Source organism: Schistocerca gregaria, chromosome 2 (assembly GCF_023897955.1).
Source record: "Schistocerca gregaria isolate iqSchGreg1 chromosome 2, iqSchGreg1.2, whole genome shotgun sequence".
Lineage (NCBI taxonomy): Eukaryota > Metazoa > Arthropoda > Insecta > Orthoptera > Acrididae > Schistocerca > Schistocerca gregaria.
In genome coordinates this window covers 422,633,101-422,650,629 of record NC_064921.1, presented here as the reverse complement: position 1 = coordinate 422,650,629, position 17,529 = coordinate 422,633,101, and the positions used below count along the sequence as shown (strand labels likewise).

General features: G+C 39.1%; 1 protein-coding gene across 4 annotated transcripts in view; it reads left to right on the top strand.

The window, feature by feature from the left end:
• Window positions 1-17,529, top strand: part of LOC126336172 (uncharacterized) — a 108,130-nt gene that overhangs the window by 46,710 nt on the left and 43,891 nt on the right. For 3 of the 4 annotated variants that reach the window (XM_049999669.1, XM_049999671.1, XM_049999670.1), the window contains one exon: window positions 4,339-4,480. In XM_049999669.1, coding sequence (XP_049855626.1) covers window positions 4,339-4,480 — 142 coding nt within the window. Of the gene's footprint in view, window positions 1-4,338; window positions 4,481-14,130; window positions 14,297-17,529 lie in introns of all 4 variants that reach the window. The other variant, XR_007564905.1, reaches the window with a different exon arrangement.

The following is a 17,529-nucleotide window of genomic DNA, read 5'->3' as shown; positions in this document are numbered from 1 at the left end:
AACAACAGTACCTTCACTTTGATAGCTGCCATCCATTCCACATCAAACGCTCCCTTCCCTACAGCCTAGGTATTCGTGGCAAACGTATCTGCTCCAGTGACGAATCCCTCAACAATTACACCAATAACCTGACCAGTGCTTTCCTCTCCCGCAACTATCCTGCAGACCTTGTCCACAAACAGATCTCCCGAGCAATACATTCCTCCCCGTCCAACAACAATATTCCTAGCCTCAGACCACACAGAAGCATCCCCCTTGTCACCCAATATTATCCTGGCCTCGAATACATCAATAAATTACTCCGCCAGGGATATGACTTTCTCAAGTCAACCCCTGAAATGAGATCATCCCTTGACAAAATTCTCCCCACACCACCCAGAGTTGCCTTTCGTCGTCCCCCTAACCTCCGTAACATCCTTGTTAAACCCTGCAATATTCCCAGACTACCTTCTCTACCCAGTGGTTCCTACCCCTGTAACCGACCCCGCTGCAAAACCTGCCCCATGCATCCCCCCACAACCACCTACTCCAGCCCCGCTACTAGGAAAACATACACAATTCAAGGAAGGGCCACGTGTGAGACTACACATGTCATTTATCAGCTGACATGCCTGCACTGCACAGCCTTTTACATCGGTATGACAACAACTAAACTGGCTGAGCGCATGAACGGACACAGATGAACTGTCCGCCTAGGAGATGTCCAATACCCAGTAGCGGAGCATGCCCTCCAGCATAATTCTAGGGACCTAGGAACCTGCTACACTGTACGTGCCATTTGGCTTCTCCCACCCAACACCAGTCCCTCTGAACTGCGGAGATGGGAACTTGCACTCCAGCACATCCTTTCATCCCGCCATCCCCCTGGACTAAACCTACGTTAAACAACCTCACTCCCATTTACTTTTCAGTCTTCTCCTCTTTCCCTTTCCTCTTTAGCCATTCATGCATCTTTCCATCCTACATCTTTATACTATACACCTCTTTACTTCTGTATGCATCCTCTTTGGTTTGAAGCTGGCACAGTACCTGCAGTAGAATATCTTTGGCTTCCCTCTGACAACCATGCCTCCATCCTTGCTACCTTCCCTGTTTTCCTTTCCCTGTTGCTTCATAACCTGGGTTGTGAGTAACTAAATCCACTTTCCCTTCTTCCCTTTCTTTCCCCTCTCTCCTCCCTGATGAAGGAACATTTATTCCGAAAGCTAGGAGCTTAAATTTTCGGTTGTTTTTTGTGTCTCTATCGGCTGTACTGAGCTGAGGTAAGTACTGGCCAGCCCCTCTATCTCTTTGTTAGTAATTGTTTCACATCTTTATATGAGATTTTCCAGTAATTAGTTTAACCAAAATTCTTGTTCTTCCTGCCATCGAACTTCACTAATTCCCACTATATCTAACTTTAACCTATCCATTTCCCTTTTTACGTTTTCTAACCTACCTGCCTGATTAAGGGATGTGACATTCCACACTCCAATCCGTAGAACGCCAGTTTTCTTTCTCTTGATAATGACATCCTCTTGAGTAGTCCCCGCCCGGAGATCCAAATGGGGGACTATTTTACCTCCGGAATATTTTACCCAAGAGGACGTCATCATCATTTAACCATACAGTAAAGCTGCATGCTCTCGAGAAAAATGACGGCTGTATTTTCCTCTTGCTTTCAGCCGTTCGCAATACCAGTAGAGCAAGGCCATTTTGGTTAGTGTTACAAGGCCAGATCAGTCAATAATCCAGACTGTTGCCCCTGCAACTACTGACAAGGCTGCTGCCCCTCTTCAGGAACCACACGTTTGTCTAGGCTCTCAACAGATACCCCTCCGTTATGGTTGCATCTACGGTACGGCTATCTGTATCGTTGAGGCACACAAGCCTCCTCACCAATGGCAAGGTCCATGGTTCATGGTTGGGACATATGTGTTATTTATTAGAAATTATTTTTTAGAAATTCATTCGAATGATGTCAACACATCATTAGAAATTGTGTAAATGTTGGAAGAATCAGGGAATAACGTATGACGATTCTGTGAGTTGTGGTTCAAATGGTGATTGTTTGGCTAATTAAAGTACAGAAAAAAATGCAGTACCTTCCAAGTCCAAAGAAAGCATATGCAGTAGTATCTTTTCATGATAAAGAATAGCCTGTAATTGTTTTGGTTAAACGCAGAAGAGAGAAACCTCTTAAAGTGGAGCAGTGCGCAAAGCTGATTTTGTTTCATAAGGTGTGAACATAAATTGTATAAATGGAAGAAATACTTACATGAAGTACAAAATATGAGCCTATATGAAACTTGCAAAAGTGTGAAAGAAAAATTATTTGAAAGATTTAGAACTCCTCATGATAGTTAGTGTACCATTACTGAGGGATCTCTATGAGACTGTGTCCTCTGGTTACACAGATTCAGGAAATTATATGGAAAAGGAAGTTGCGAAATTATAAAGTTTACTCAGAGTAAACATGTGAAGTTGTCACTAATAGGTAATACTAAAGAGAAATTATTAGTTAGTGTGAAGACAATGCTTCTTGTTATCCCTTAAAATGCTGTATATAAAGGCAAACAGTCAGGTTTTGTGCAAGATCTATGTGCAAACTGCACTTTACCATTTCAAGTGAAAGGAAGACAGAGCCATTTGTGCAGTTGTGGATGCTATGACACATTTTTCTACAACAAAGCCAGCAGTAAGTATCAGTGGTATAATGTTTCTGCAGCTTTATATGTGCCTTCATGAAACTTAAGGCAGAATAGGACCAAAAATAAAAAAGAAGGACTATTGAGTTGTAAAAATCTAGTAATCGATGTAGCAAAATCTGGAAAAATCGGAGAGAATAATTTTCAATATTACAGCCAAAATGTCTTCTTACCAGTTGCAGAAATTATTTCATTGCTTTTGTTGGAGTATTTTACTAAGACATAATGAAATCTCTGTCTTTAGAAGGATGACAAAAAGAATGTTAATGTAATTCAGATTCCACTCCGAACTAATAGTGCAATTCACCCTCTTGATAAAGAAATGTTTCTATCCTTAAGCCTTTTTTAAAAAAATTGTTGGAGACATCTGATAGTATTGTTAAAGTCAATCATTTGTGTGAATTATCAGTTTGCATCATCTTGTTTTATGAATGTGATCAAGTGTTCCTGGTATGCAGCACTATATGCAGAACAGCCATGACCATTTCTTACTGCATCCCAATCCTGTCTAAATAAAACTAATAATTTCAGTGAGGTGGCTGAATGCATTAAGTTTTCTTTTATCAGGTTACCTAATGTAAATAAACTTTGTTTTTGTCATCCAATAGGCACTTTGTATTTTTGTAATGACTGCAGGGGACAAACAAGGGAGTATTTCATTATTAGTATAGTACAAATTCCTCAAATATTATCATTTCAACTGTGCTACAGTTTAACTGTTGATATGCACTGAAAGTTGTTCAAAATATTAATAATATGAGACATTTTTGGTATGGTTTACATGCTTAAAATACATGAGTGAGCACTTTGGACTTAGCTCCATGTGGTACTACGTTCTCATGTCACGGCTTCATTTGCTTATTTGCTGAGTCATGTGCTGGGCAGGAATGGCTATACAAGTAACTGTTATAAGAAGTTTCTTTGTGTAAGTAACTTGTAGTCCACCTTAGTAGCTAACATCATGGCATTGCATTTTTTTTCATGTATTCCTCTTGTAAGAAAAATTTCAGGGTAGGTTTCAACATTCCCTTGTGAGAGAAATCATTAATATTTTATGTACAGAACACTTGTCAGTGTAGCTCAATGAGTTTCACTGTTAGGCCTACTACTGTGTTTCATGTATGCAAATGACCATTTGTTACACATCAAATACAATTTAATCTTTTTGTGGATGAGATGTAACTGTTTATTATTTGTCGTATGTATACTGTTCACAAAATATAAATTGCCACTTTTCTGGGAGCAGAGGAATTGCTGGAGATATATGACTTCAGACCAATATAGGTTGTTTGTGTCTGTTGTCAACTGTATCTGTGAGCAGTACAGTGCATTGTAGCAATATAATATTGTAGGAGGCATTGTGATCTCAGTGTTGATTCCAGTATGTTACTTGCCGACGAAATGGCTAAATGGTCGGGGTTGCAGCGCACCCCCCCCCCCCTCCCCCCTCCCCAACACCACCACCACCACCACCACGCTGCTCCATCCCCCTTCAGAACTTGTGCTAGATGGTGACCATGTGCATACATTTCCAGCATCTCCGTCAAAAAGTGACAATTTATATTGTGTATGTAGCATATATATAAAAGGCATATATGTTAGAGTAATTTATGTATGTCATTAACATTTTTGTTTTGATGATTACATTCAGCTGATACAGGGAGAAGCACTAGAAAAACTTATGAAATACCAATGGCACATCCATAAGAAGGCTAATGTCTTTGAGAGGTTTAATGTTGATGACTATTACCGAGTATGTTTACTTAGCATACTTCCAGAATATCGTGGCCTGGGTAAGTGAAGATTATTATACAATAACATTAGTCAGTAATTCACTGGAAAATACATTGCAACAATTTCAAAAGGTCTTCTGGGAAATATATTCACAAAATCAGGACTTACTAACATGATGGGCTGCACACCATTTGAGAAAATTACCACTATGCTTTTTTTACCCAATAAGATGCGTAACGTGTTAAAATGGTACTATTTCAGAACAGTTCTTAAGTTTAACTAATTCTGTTGTGGTTCCTTTACCTCTTTGTCTTTGTGTATGTGTACTGGAGTTGACTTACAATTCTATAGATAAACAAAATCATACAAGCTTATGAGCTCCTTTGAGTAGTTCATGAGGTAAACACTATTTTTTATTGTTACAAGACAATTTTATTTTGTTGTTCATTCTAAGTGTTTTTTGTCAAGATGTAAATTTATAAAAGCTGGTAATACATTACAAAACACCCACAGTCAATTTTAAACTGTCTGTAACAAATTTGAAAAAAGTTCATCACCAACTTCAGTGCTCTTTAGGACTCTCTTTGTTCCTGTTTGGGGCTATTAGCCCTGTAAATTTTGACACCCTTGTAAATGGTATTACCTTAGCCAATCCATGATTTAGGAACACCTGCACGCACATATGATACAATGTGTAGGGGCATGTAAGGATAACATTATGCACTCACTTAATCCTTTGATTACTGGAGGCACACCATCTGCTTGGCATGCTGAGGCGCCGCGGCCTGCAGTGTAATCCGGCTACCTGCTTTAAGTGCCTGTGTCTTGGAGCTACCGCTGGAGCCAGAGCAACCCACACTGCCCAACCCACCCTGTGATGAATACTTCTGGACTGATTACAACTCGCACAGAGCCTGCATCAGTTTTTGGTGACTTTGAGCTGTAATATCATGAGCAATAGTTCTTGTAAAGAAATAAAACTTGACCTTCTTGTACAACTTTGTGTGTTCTTTCAAGAATAATAATGAAAGGAATTTTACGAGCCATATTGAGCCAGAAAATTGTAGGTAAAATTGGCCAAAAAAGTACGCGCCCAAAAAAATATCAAAGTTTGGCTTCTTGCATCACCTGGACTAATGCTATGACCAACGTGAAACATGGCATGTAGTAATCTAACAACACAAGGTTCTCTAATATAAAGTTTCATTTGAATAACATTTCCCAGTACTTAATGAATTAAACATAAAATTGAAGATTTTGTAAATATATAAAAATGCAGTATTTTTGTTCTGATTTTGCTGAAAAACTATGTTCTACAAAGTATTCCAAGCCATGTAACTGGACTGAAAGTTTGGCACAAAAATCAGGCCTGAAAACAATGTAAACTTCAGATTTGCATATCTAATAGAGTGAATGGATAATGAAAATGAGATTTAGAGTGCAATAGATTGATAGCACAAAGATATGGAATAAAAAGTTTTATTCTCCTACAATTTTCCAATAATCTAAAAATTAGTTGAAAAAACATTGATTTTCATGAAAAGATAAAGGCAGGTTATATTCAATACTTCTTTTGCAAATAGCACTTTTTCTTAATGCTTCAAAGCCCACCACCATCCCCAGAAGAGTGAGTTTAACTTCCAATATTGGCTAACAACAGAAGCAAAATAGCAAGAAAAGTTGCACTATGGCATGTTATTTTTCGTTGATCAAAGGCGTTTGAAATCAGCTGTGGAAAACAGGTTTTGTCCAAGTAGACCGAATTTTATCTATATTTGTACTACTAAGGATATAAGAATATAACTGTCTATGTTATATGTTAATAATTAAATGTGTCATACAAAGATTAATATATGTGTTTTGGTATACTGGCGCAATGTACTTGGCGTAATTACATTTGCCACTGTGCAGATATTGCGCCATCTCAGTCACTAAGTCCATTCATTTGCCAGCAAACTGTTACATATGAAGAAGACAGGCATTGTTTGAGTAATTTTACAACTGTTGCATCTATTTCCCATCCAGGCTTTGGATCAACACTGATGAAGTCAAAAATAGATTTAAAAAATTATCTTTTTAGTGATTCATTCAGAAGCGTCAATATACTTTCTCAGATTTAGTTCCCAATGATTAGTAATATTTCTTTGTATGATAAGTCTCAAAGCACGGTACAACACATACTAGCATACTTCTCTGCGAATGTTCACTCACAATAACAGCTGGAAAATGTCTCCCTATGAACTGCAGAGAATTCTCGTCAGCTGAATGCTTTCCCCTACCAGCTTTTCTTCCATTCTTGTAGCATATTTTTGTACTATCTCCTGTACAAGAGAAAGGTGAAACTCCACGAGTACCATTTTTTGTCCTGTTACCGGCCGGTGGAGAGCATGAGCATTTAGAATGCACAAATGCAGACTGTGAAAAAAATATTTCTTGTATTATTTCACAGTCTTATGCACTGATCCCACTGAACTCAAGCTTTCGAAGCCAGCAGATCCTTCTCCTGCAGCAGGGTTGAAGGAAAAGGGATGGGGAGGTGAAGGAAAAGAATGGGTAAGATTTAAGAAATAGGAAGATTTATGTAGAAGTTGCCCAAAACCCTGGGTCGGGGAAGACCCACTTGATTTTCTGATTTAAGTAAAACTAACAATAGTTAGTAAATGATAATTTCAAGGTGAGAAACTGCAACATACCAAGTGTGGAAAGGCAGATTAACAAGGTAGACAGAGAGAGAAAAGAAATGATGAAATAGGAACAAAATGGAAACCACATAGAGATAACATGCCTTTTGACTGATAAACCATTACTGTGCTCATTAGCTGCAAGTGAGGCAAACTGAGGAGGAGACAACTAGTAAAGTATTTAAATGCCAGAAAGAGTTGAAAAAAGTCAGAACAATGCCAGAAGATCTAAAATAAAGTTTGGAGGAAGTAGGTAGAAAGCAGAAAACTTATGCAGAGCCAAAAGAAAATTGTGAAGTGGCATTAAGAATTGATTCAAAATTTAACAAAAAACAAGACACAAAGCAACAATAACTGGAAAACAATGTGAATTATAAACCTGAGAAACATGAAGGGAAAGTAATCACTGTAGAACAGACGAAATGCTGAGTATATCATAAAAATGTTGAAATTTGAATTTGAAGTTATGATCTATAATGAAGAACAAGTAAAGTGAGTGTGGAGTTTGGACAGATTTAGATAGAGATCAGTTACATAGGAAATAAAGTGTTTTTATGCGAGGGTGTTTTAAACAAAGACCTAGTAACTAGTACCTGTGAACTGGAACAAAAGGCTTAGTGAAGACTTGTACTAAAAAAGACTTGTACTAAAAAAAAAAAAAAAAAAATGCAGCCCACAGGAGCTTTTCCCTAACTAAACAACAGGGGAACTCTAGTAAAATGAACACATTGGCACATTCTGTATAGGCTGTATTACAATGTGGTGGGTGGTAAACCAGAAACCATTGGTTGTACAAGAGAGACTGTTCGTACCTGTTTTTGAAATATCTGACCAAGTGAGGAAGGTTCTTAACTAATTAGAGGTCCATTGTATGGTGGTCAAGGAGAGTAAAGGACTGAAAATAATGCAGAAAGGTGAGAATAAGGGCTGAATAACAACTAAAGTGACACCATACAGTTCACAAGAAAAATATAAGATATAGAGTCACACAATTGAATTTCCCAACCAAATATATATAAAGACAGGTGGTAATTTATTTAACTTGGTCTATTACAGAGTAACCATCAGAGTTGACAACAGATAGGGAGGTGCCTCTACTGTTGCAATAGCCCATACATACTCTTTAAGGCACCTGGTTTATATAATTCACCATGTTAAACTATGGCAAATTAATCCTGTCAGCTTATTTACAAGGCAGCATTGGCAAGTGTGCACAATTGCCTTAAAGAATTTGCCAAACAAGTCTTAACTATAAATAAAACATAGCTATTAAATACAAGGATAAAATTTCAGGTACCGGTTCTCTAAAACATTCAACAAGAACTGGTCCACTGTAGTTAGCAACCACTTCTAGTTGTAATAAATTACTGCACAATACTGTTTAAGTAATCTTCAACATTCAAGGCAGTTCTTGCAATGAGGAACCCATACTATGTATTTGATTTTCATTCACTTGAAGCTTCCCCTAAATGTGGTTTGGTCTGGGCCAAATGCACTCTAAAGATTTGCTTTCTTGTGTGGCTCCTCTACCAGCAAGGTAACTGGAGTAATAATTTTGACAGTCTGAGCAGGACCTATGAAACATGGCAAAAGCTTGCCCTTAAACTTATTTGCCCTCTTACTTATATAAGCAAACTCATTCATAAATAACTGATCACCTGGCTTCAATGATGTGGGTAGTCTCCTCAAGTTGTGCCATGAAATTTTTTTGTCACTTATTTTGAGATTTCTCTTTGCTCGTTTCCACATATCATGAATTACACATCAATCTCTTCTGTAATAAATCATTCAGGAGCATAAGTTGAAAAGGGGTAAGTTGGGTTGAAATTGAAAATGTCAGCTTTGCTCGAGAATTGTCGCAGTCACCCCTCAGGCCAGGATTGTTAGGTGTGTGGATACTAAGCAGGTGAGGTGGTGATGCTTCAGGTGGTGGCCGCTCTCGGGAACTGATGTTGGTGGCTGTCATATACTCTAAGGCATCAGTGAAACAGCATTGCTTGTAAACATGTTTATTGCTTGTGATTGTACAGCACAAATTTTCATCTCCGGTGTTGCAGAAGGTGTGCTGATTTGCACACTCAAGTACGACAAGGAATATGGACACAGTGCTTTATCAGTTGCAGCTGCGCTGAAAGTTTATCCAGCACTATTGTTGTGCAGATAGCCAGACCAGGAGTCCATGTGCACAAGCCTCCCATGACTTACCAATAACTTGTGTAGCTCAGCCCAGCCATCTCGAAGACAGAAGCGCGTTTAAGAAGGTGCCAGAAGCATGTTGCAGATGGTGGATGTCATGAAGTTGGAAGCCCAGGACCAAAATTAGAAACAGAGCATTCAGTCAGGGAATTGGTTATAATTACAGCCAGGGAGGTGGTAATCAGGCCTTTCTCTCAACAGGTTGTAGGTGCTAGTTTGCAGTTGCTTCGTTTGGCCCTTTACCAGAGGCAGACCTAGGCCCGTTGACATCTTCTATCAGGCTTGATGAAACTGCAGCTTGCAGTGGCTTAGTTCCACTAAAGCCAGCTGGCTGTGGGCTCCGAGATGACGTTTTCTTTAGCCAGCAGCTAGTATGTCACAATTGCAGGCCAAGTTAGGTATAACTATTGAGACTATCATTCTGTCAGGATCATGGATGCAGACAGGATGACCAGTCACTGTTCCTAAGCCTTCTTAAATAGTCACATTTAAGGTTGACATAATCATAGCCGACAATGTGCTCACTTGCTCTCATTACTCAGAGGTGCCAGTGGACTTGTCCCCACCGTGTTGTCTTAATAATTGTCGTTCCACTTGCCTTCACTCTTTCTTTTAGTGGTTGGATCCCATAAAATGGCTGAGTTTGGAAGTTACATGTTATTGCTCTCTATAGCAAAGCTTGCAGAATGATGCATGACTGCCATCATTTGTGCCATTGCACTCCCTGATTATTATTCAGCTCGGTGGGGAAATGTACGAGGTGCATTCAAGTTCTAAGGCCTCTGATTTTTTTTCCAATTAACTACTCACCCGAAATCGATGAACCTGGCGTTACTTCTTGACGTAATTGCCCTGCAGACGTACACATTTTTCACAACGCTGACGCCATGATTCCATGGCAGCGGCGAAGGCTTCTTTAGGAGTCTGTTTTGACCACTGGAAAATCGCTGAGGCAATAGCAGCACGGCTGGTGAATGAGCGGCCACGGAGAGTGTCTTTCATTGTTGGAAAAAGCCAAAAGTCACTAGGAGCCAGGTCAGATGAGTAGGGAGCATGAGGAATCACTTCAAAGTTGTTATCACGAAGAAACTGTTGCGTAACATTAGCTCGATGTGCAGGTGCATTGTCTTGGTGCAACAGCACATGCGCAGTCCTTCCCGGTCGTTTTTGTTGCAGTGCAGGAAGGAATTTGTCCTTCAAAACATTTTCGTAGGATGCACCTGTTATTGTAATGCTCTTTGGAATGCAATGGGTAAGGATTACGCCCTCGCTGTCCTAGAACATGGACACCATCATTTTTTCAGCACTGGTGGTTGCCCGAAATTTTTTTGGTGGTGCTGAATTTGTGTGCTTCTATTGAGCTGACTGGTGCTTTGTTTCTGGATTGAAAAATGGCATCCATTGTCACAACCGACAAAAAGAAAGTCCCATTCATGCTGTCGTTGTGCGTCAACATTGCTTGGCAAAATGCCACACTGGCAGCCATGTGGTCATCTGTCAGCATTCGTGACACTCACCTGGATGACACTTTTCGCATTTTCAGGTCATCATGCAGGATTGTGTGCACAGAACCCACAGAAATGCCAACTCTGGAGGCGATCTGTTCAACAGTCATTCGGCGATCCCCCAAAACAATTCTCTCCACTTTCTTGATCATGTCGTCAGACCGGCTTCTGCGAGCCTGAGGTTGTTTCGGTTTGTTGTCACATGATGTTCTGCCTTCATTAAACTGTCGCACCCACGAACGCACTTTTGACACATCCATAACTCCATTACCACATGTCTCCTTCAACTGTCGATGAATTTCAATTGGTTTCACACCACGCAAATTCAGAAAATGAATGATTGCACGCTGTTTGAGTAAGGAAAACATCGCCATTTTAAGTATTTATAACAGTTCTCATTCTCGCCGTTGGCGGTAAAATTCCATCTGCCATATGGTGCTGCCATCTCTGGGACATATTGACAATGAATATGGCCTCATTTTAAAACAATGCCCATGTTTCTATCCCTTTCCAATCCGAAGAAAAAAATTGGAGGCCTTAGAACTTGAATGCACCTCGTAGTGTGACCAGTGTCTTGCTTTCTGCAACATTATCACTCTTTGTTTGCCCAGTAGCAATGGTGACACATGGTGTGAGCCAGATCTGCTTCTTAGCCAAATGCGCCAAGTAATAACTTTCAAAATTTATATATGCATTCAGGAGTTGGGTGTGCTGTCCAACAGTATTTTGTGCAGCACAGTCGAAGACACAAATTCGAAGACACAAATCCCTCTTAGTGTGATCATTGTGGTGAAATACAATGAGCACTGCATGTGTGTTCCTATTCATGTGCTTGGCAAACAAGGGATTTGAGTAAAATGCAGTTGTGATAGTATAACCTGTAACCTATTCAGCACAAAAATTATTAAAGGCAACCACAGGGATGGGCACTGATCTGTAAAAATAAGTAGAAGTCAGTATTTCTCATATTGGTCAGTTTTAGTCTGTGTTTCTCAGTTTTGGTGTCTAATATTAGTTTCTTCCCCTTCATTCTGAACTTCGCCATCTGTGGATTACACAAAACTTAAGACTTCTTGGCCTTTTTTCCCCTCTTTTCCCTGAACCCCATTCAGTCTTTCACTTGTTTCCCTTCTCTCCTCCTTGGAAACATAATGTATGGATCTCATTTTTACTGGTTTCTCTTCAAACTATTTTATGCTGTTGCTTCTGCTTCTTCTTTGTTTTGGATAATCTCTAATGTGATACCAGTTTCTTGTGAATCTCTTTTGACTTCTTCTATGCACTTATGCACTTAGAGGTGGACTTTAATAATATGATGTAACTGAAGATCTTTCTGGCCAGTCACTTTTCGTCCATTCTTAGTAAAGGTTCATTAAATTCCAACTGTTGTTTCCATGCTGTGTCTGTGATCTTTCTGGTATACTTGTTTTTCCTGTTCTTCCAAGTCCCATCATTAGTCATCTGGAGTCCCAGAATTTTGTTGAGTATCTTTGTTTCCTTTTTTTAAATTGTTTCCAACTTGTTCCTTTTTATTTAAAATAAGACAACTTGAAGCATAGAGTCCCTCCAGTTTTATAATTGAACCAGTGGTTATGCATTTTGCCAATTTTCTATTAGAAATGAAAACAAAAAGTGTTTGTAGTGTAATATAAAAAAAATTAATTTCCATTTGTTTGTGAAAACACCTTTGAAATTATGAAACAATTGAACAAAGAAATATGCATAATGCACAAATGTGTAAGTGCAGCTGCTTTATATGTCTAAAAGTTTTGTAATTTTGTAAACAGCTCTATGGCAACACCTCTTCATAGCTTTATAAATGGATATTGTTTTCACATACAGCTGTTTCTGTTATACATGTGAAAACTATCAAAAGTACTGTCAGACGTGAGAGATTTTTCTTAACTTGGCTTGACTGTAGGAGTGTTTCAGTAGTAAATGCAGTATTAAAACTGTATGAATGATGTGGAATTTTTTTGCAAGTCTCAGTGTTTATGACATCATATCTCTTGAACTATTTGTCATATGATGATATATTGTGTAGGTACATTCAGCATCATATGTAGATACTGTCTTTGTAATCTGTTGCAAATAGAATTAGTAGCATAGATGTAATAAATTTAAATATCATGCTTGATGTTGTGACAATGTTTCTTACAACTCTTAATTTGTGATCTCATATATTCTGAACTGTGAACGGTAGGTAGTTAGCACACCCACAGTGATCGTTGCTTGTCAGTAAGGGATGTGTGTTCCAAGTTTGGTTGAAATTGGTCCAGTGGTACATATGTACATCCATTTTTAGAATATGTATTGATTATAGTGTGTGACTTTGGCTTTGTAGGACATCGCTCACTTGTTGTACCAGTTCTGTTAGTTTGTAAGCAAGGACTAATTTTTTTTACTCTTCCTCTGCCTTTTCTTCATCCAATCTAGTTTCCTACATATGTCTAAAAGCAATGAGATCATGCAAGCATGACATGCAGATGAAGTCTCTATTACAAGACGGTTGCAGTGTGGACACCAGCATTTAACTGTCACCACCTGATGATTTGAAGCAGTTGCCTTGGAGAAACATTTTGGGATTTATAAAACATGACTGGCAGCTGATCCCAGAGTCATACATTGAACATGTGTCAGGAAATGAAGCATGCACACGAATAACGCTGTATGGCACATTTTGACATTTCATAGAATCGCGTAGAATAATGCTGTGTACGGAAGTCTGCATTGCCTGCTGTTATAATTGACATGTTCACCGTCCGAGGGCAGCACTAAACAGCGACAAAATGCGCACAGTTTTCCCGCCTCTATGCGAACAATGCTGTATGTTACAAGAATGGCGGAGTGCAGCAAGGTGACGCTTACCACAAGTGGTTTGAAACATGCAAATAATGCACCGAAAATAAAAATTAACATTTGTAGTTGGCAGCATGTTAAGAGGAAAAGGCTTCGTGATGCTCGATTGGAACATAAATCACGAAAAGGAAAGGTAGTTCCTGCGAAACAGCCTCCAACGCAGGTGAGTGGAATAATGCTGTATGGGTTTTGTAAAAAAGGTGTATGTCTTTAGAGAAGCATATGTGCCCTGTAAAGCGGTGATGTGCCCTTTAGAGTACATGGCTCTAATGACATGTTATGTGTACCTTCTGAAAACATTACAGTAAAAGTATGTAACGTGAATGAAATTAACTACAGTTCTGTAGTTATCATTGACGAAAAAATAGAATACTCAGTCTGAGTAATGCTATATTATTAAAAGAGAATGTGAAATTTGATAATGTAGTTGAATATTTGTTAGTAATAGTGACTGTTTTCGTGATTCAGGATTGTGTATGCAATGCAGAAGTGTGCTCAAAAGAAGGATGCAAGGACATAAACCTGGAAATGAAGTTAAAGCTGTACGAAGAATATCATGCCTGAACGTACGATGAGCAGTCCATATACTTAATAAAATACATGGAAATAGGCATGCCAGCCAGGCGCAAGAGAGGTAAGACAGACGATACTTCATGGAAACAAGCTACTTTCCGATACAAAGTTTACTCAAAAGAAGTGTGTCAAAAAACATTGCTTGACATATTCTCTATCACCCAGCCAAGTAAAAGGTGGAGTAACCACTCCTAAAGACGGCAGAGGAAAACATTGCAATAGGTCACATGCAATATTCGGCAACATATATTGAGTTTCCCAAAGCAGATGAGTCATTACAGAAGGAATAAATCCTCAAAAGAATGTCTGCACCCCGATCTCAACCTCTGTAGAATGTGTCGATTGTTTACTGAAACGTTTTCTGATACATCAATAAGCAGGTCATACTATCAAAGTGTATTTCAAACAGATTTTAATCTGCATTTCGGAACATCTAGATCAGATACTTGCAGACTGTGCAATTTGTTGTTTAACAAAATGATTGCAGCTTCAGATGAAGTAGAACTGCACAAGATCGAAATTGAGAGTTAGTTGCATCATTCAAGGGCAGACCAAGCATACAAAGCCCTAAAAAACGATACGGAAATGGCTAAGAGGAATAACAATATACATGTTATATGTGTTGACCTACAACAGGTTTTACTTTGTCCTACATTGACTCATTCCACGGTATTCTACCAGAGACAGCTGTCGTATAATTTCAGGGTTCATGACGTTGGTACTGGAAACATCACTGTAAATTTGTGGGATGAATCCACTGCAAGGAGAGGTTCAGCCGAAATAGTTTCCTGTCTGCTTAAACTTGTGACACACAATTATGATAGGCTTGAAGAAGGTATGGAACGAAAACTGATTGTTTGGTCTGACCGCTGTGTTGGGCAGAACAACAACTGGAGAGTTTTAGTGCTTTATTTCTATCTGATCAGCTGCAAGTACTTTACAGAAATACATCAGAAGTTTTTATGTTTGGGTCACAGTTTCCTTCCTTGTGACAGGGATTTTGCAGTCATCGAGAAAAGAAAGAAAGTGTCAAAAGTTATGGTTCCTTCAGAATGAAAGCACGTCATTGGTGAGGCCTTTGTCGATCCTTCAAAACTGACCATTCATGAGATGATGGTGGAAGACTTCAAGGACATAGGATCCATCAAGTTGCTTTTGATGAAGCCACCTGCTTTGAAAATTACCGATGTACTTTGGTTGAAGCTGTGTAGTGACGATTCTCGAGGTTTAAGCATGTGCTGTACCCACAATGTGCTTCACCCGTGGGAAAGACACTGTATTGTAAAACATGGTTGTGAACATCAAGTAAAAAATTGTCCATTGCCTTCTGAATTCCGGGTGCTCTATAACGGGACACTGAAAGTTCATAAGGAGAAGAAAAGGGATCTATTGGACATGACAAAATATATGGAACCAAAATACAGGCAGTTTTATGAAAACCTGCAGTGTGACAACTGACTATAATGTACTAGATCTGAGCCTAAACTTGATAAACTAATGCTGTATTTTTTTAAGATCAAGCAATTCAGTTTACAATAAATATTATTTAGTACCTTGTTTTAAATCTCTTGCTTCCTATTTTTGGATTCTAGACACCTTATAATTACAACAGAGTACTGGCTGATCTAGAATAACATTGTATATCCATTGCCATACAGAGTTATTGCATTTTAAAACTTACTTATTTTCGAAAAATCTGTGCTTAGTGCAATTTTAGAAACAAGAAATTAGTATTTTCCACAGTCTGTATGCACAAACAATACATATCTGCTATTACATTATTATATTGTATTAATTCTCTGGAACTAACAGTTTTTGTCAATTTCCCAACAACTGCAAAATGTGCCACACAGCGTTATTCGTGCACACACCTTCAAATGCTGGGACACCATTTTAATGTCACACTGCAATGGCAATACATGGATGCTGTAAATGTTTATATGATTTTTTTACTTAAATTGTTTTCGAATGATTATCTTGGAATAATATCTTTCTTAAATGAAACTTGAATCATATGATCCTTGCCCCCCAAGAACCATGCTCCTTCCTGTGGAGGATGGCTTCTGTGCCTCAATGATGCAGATAGTTGTTCTGTAGGTGTAACCATAGTGGGGGAGGGGAGGGGGTTTCTGTAGAGAGGCCATATTGACTTATGGTTCCTGAAGAGGGGTGGAATCCTTTTCAGTAGCTGCAGGGGCAACAGCCTGGATGATTGACCAGGACTTGTAACATTAGCCAGTATGGCCATGATGTGCTGGTACTGCTGCAGGGGCTTGCCGCGCAGTCTGAGGCACCTTGTCATAGCCCGCACAGCTCCACCCGTCAGAGGGGTGAGTCCTCCCTTGGTCATGGGTGTATGTGTTGCCCTTAGTGTAAGTTAGTTTAAATTAGATTAAGTAGTGTGTAAGCCTAGAGACTGGCCCCATAAGACCTTACCACAAATTTTCAAATTTTTTACTGGTACTGCAAACCGCTGAAAGTGAGGAGAAACTAGAGCTGTTATTTTTCCTGGTGGCGTGCAGCTCTATGGTACAATATAATGATGATGTCATCCTCTTGGATGAAATATTCTGGAGGTAAAGTAGCCCCACGTCATATCTCTTTGTGGGGCTACTCAGGAGGACATTGTCACCAGAAAAACGCAACTGGCAAATGCAACTGGCATTCATCTCAGAGTGTGGAACATTAGATCCCATAATTGGTTAGTTAGTCTAGTGAGTTTATTAAGATAAGTGTGTAGGTCTAAGTTAGTGGGGATTAGTGAAATGACAGAACCTGTGACCATGGGAGTATAGGGTTATCAACACAAAATCAAACAAGGCTAATGCGGAAGTATGTCTAATAACAAATAAGAAAATAGGAATGCTGATAACCTGCTATCAACAGCATAATAAATGCATTATGATAGCCAGGATGGACAAGAAGCCAACACACACCATAGAAGATAAGTACTTACATCACTGAAACTTTTTTTATTTTTCAATGTAGGCTCCTTGTAGATTAATGCACTTGGTCCAGCGAGGTTTCAGTGCCTTGATCCCATCTCGAAAATGAGTTTCCTCCAGGCTTGCAAAATAGTTGTCAACACTGGCTATCAATTGCTCACTTGAAGTGAATCTTCGTCCACCGAGTGAAATTTTCAGTTTTGGGAAGAGATGGAAGTCTGATGGAGCCATATCAGGTGAATAAAGTGGGTGTGGCAACAATTCACACCTCAGTTCATGTAATTTTGCCATGGTGACAGCACATGTGTGTGGGTGCGCATTGTCTTGATGGAAGATGACTTTCTTCCTT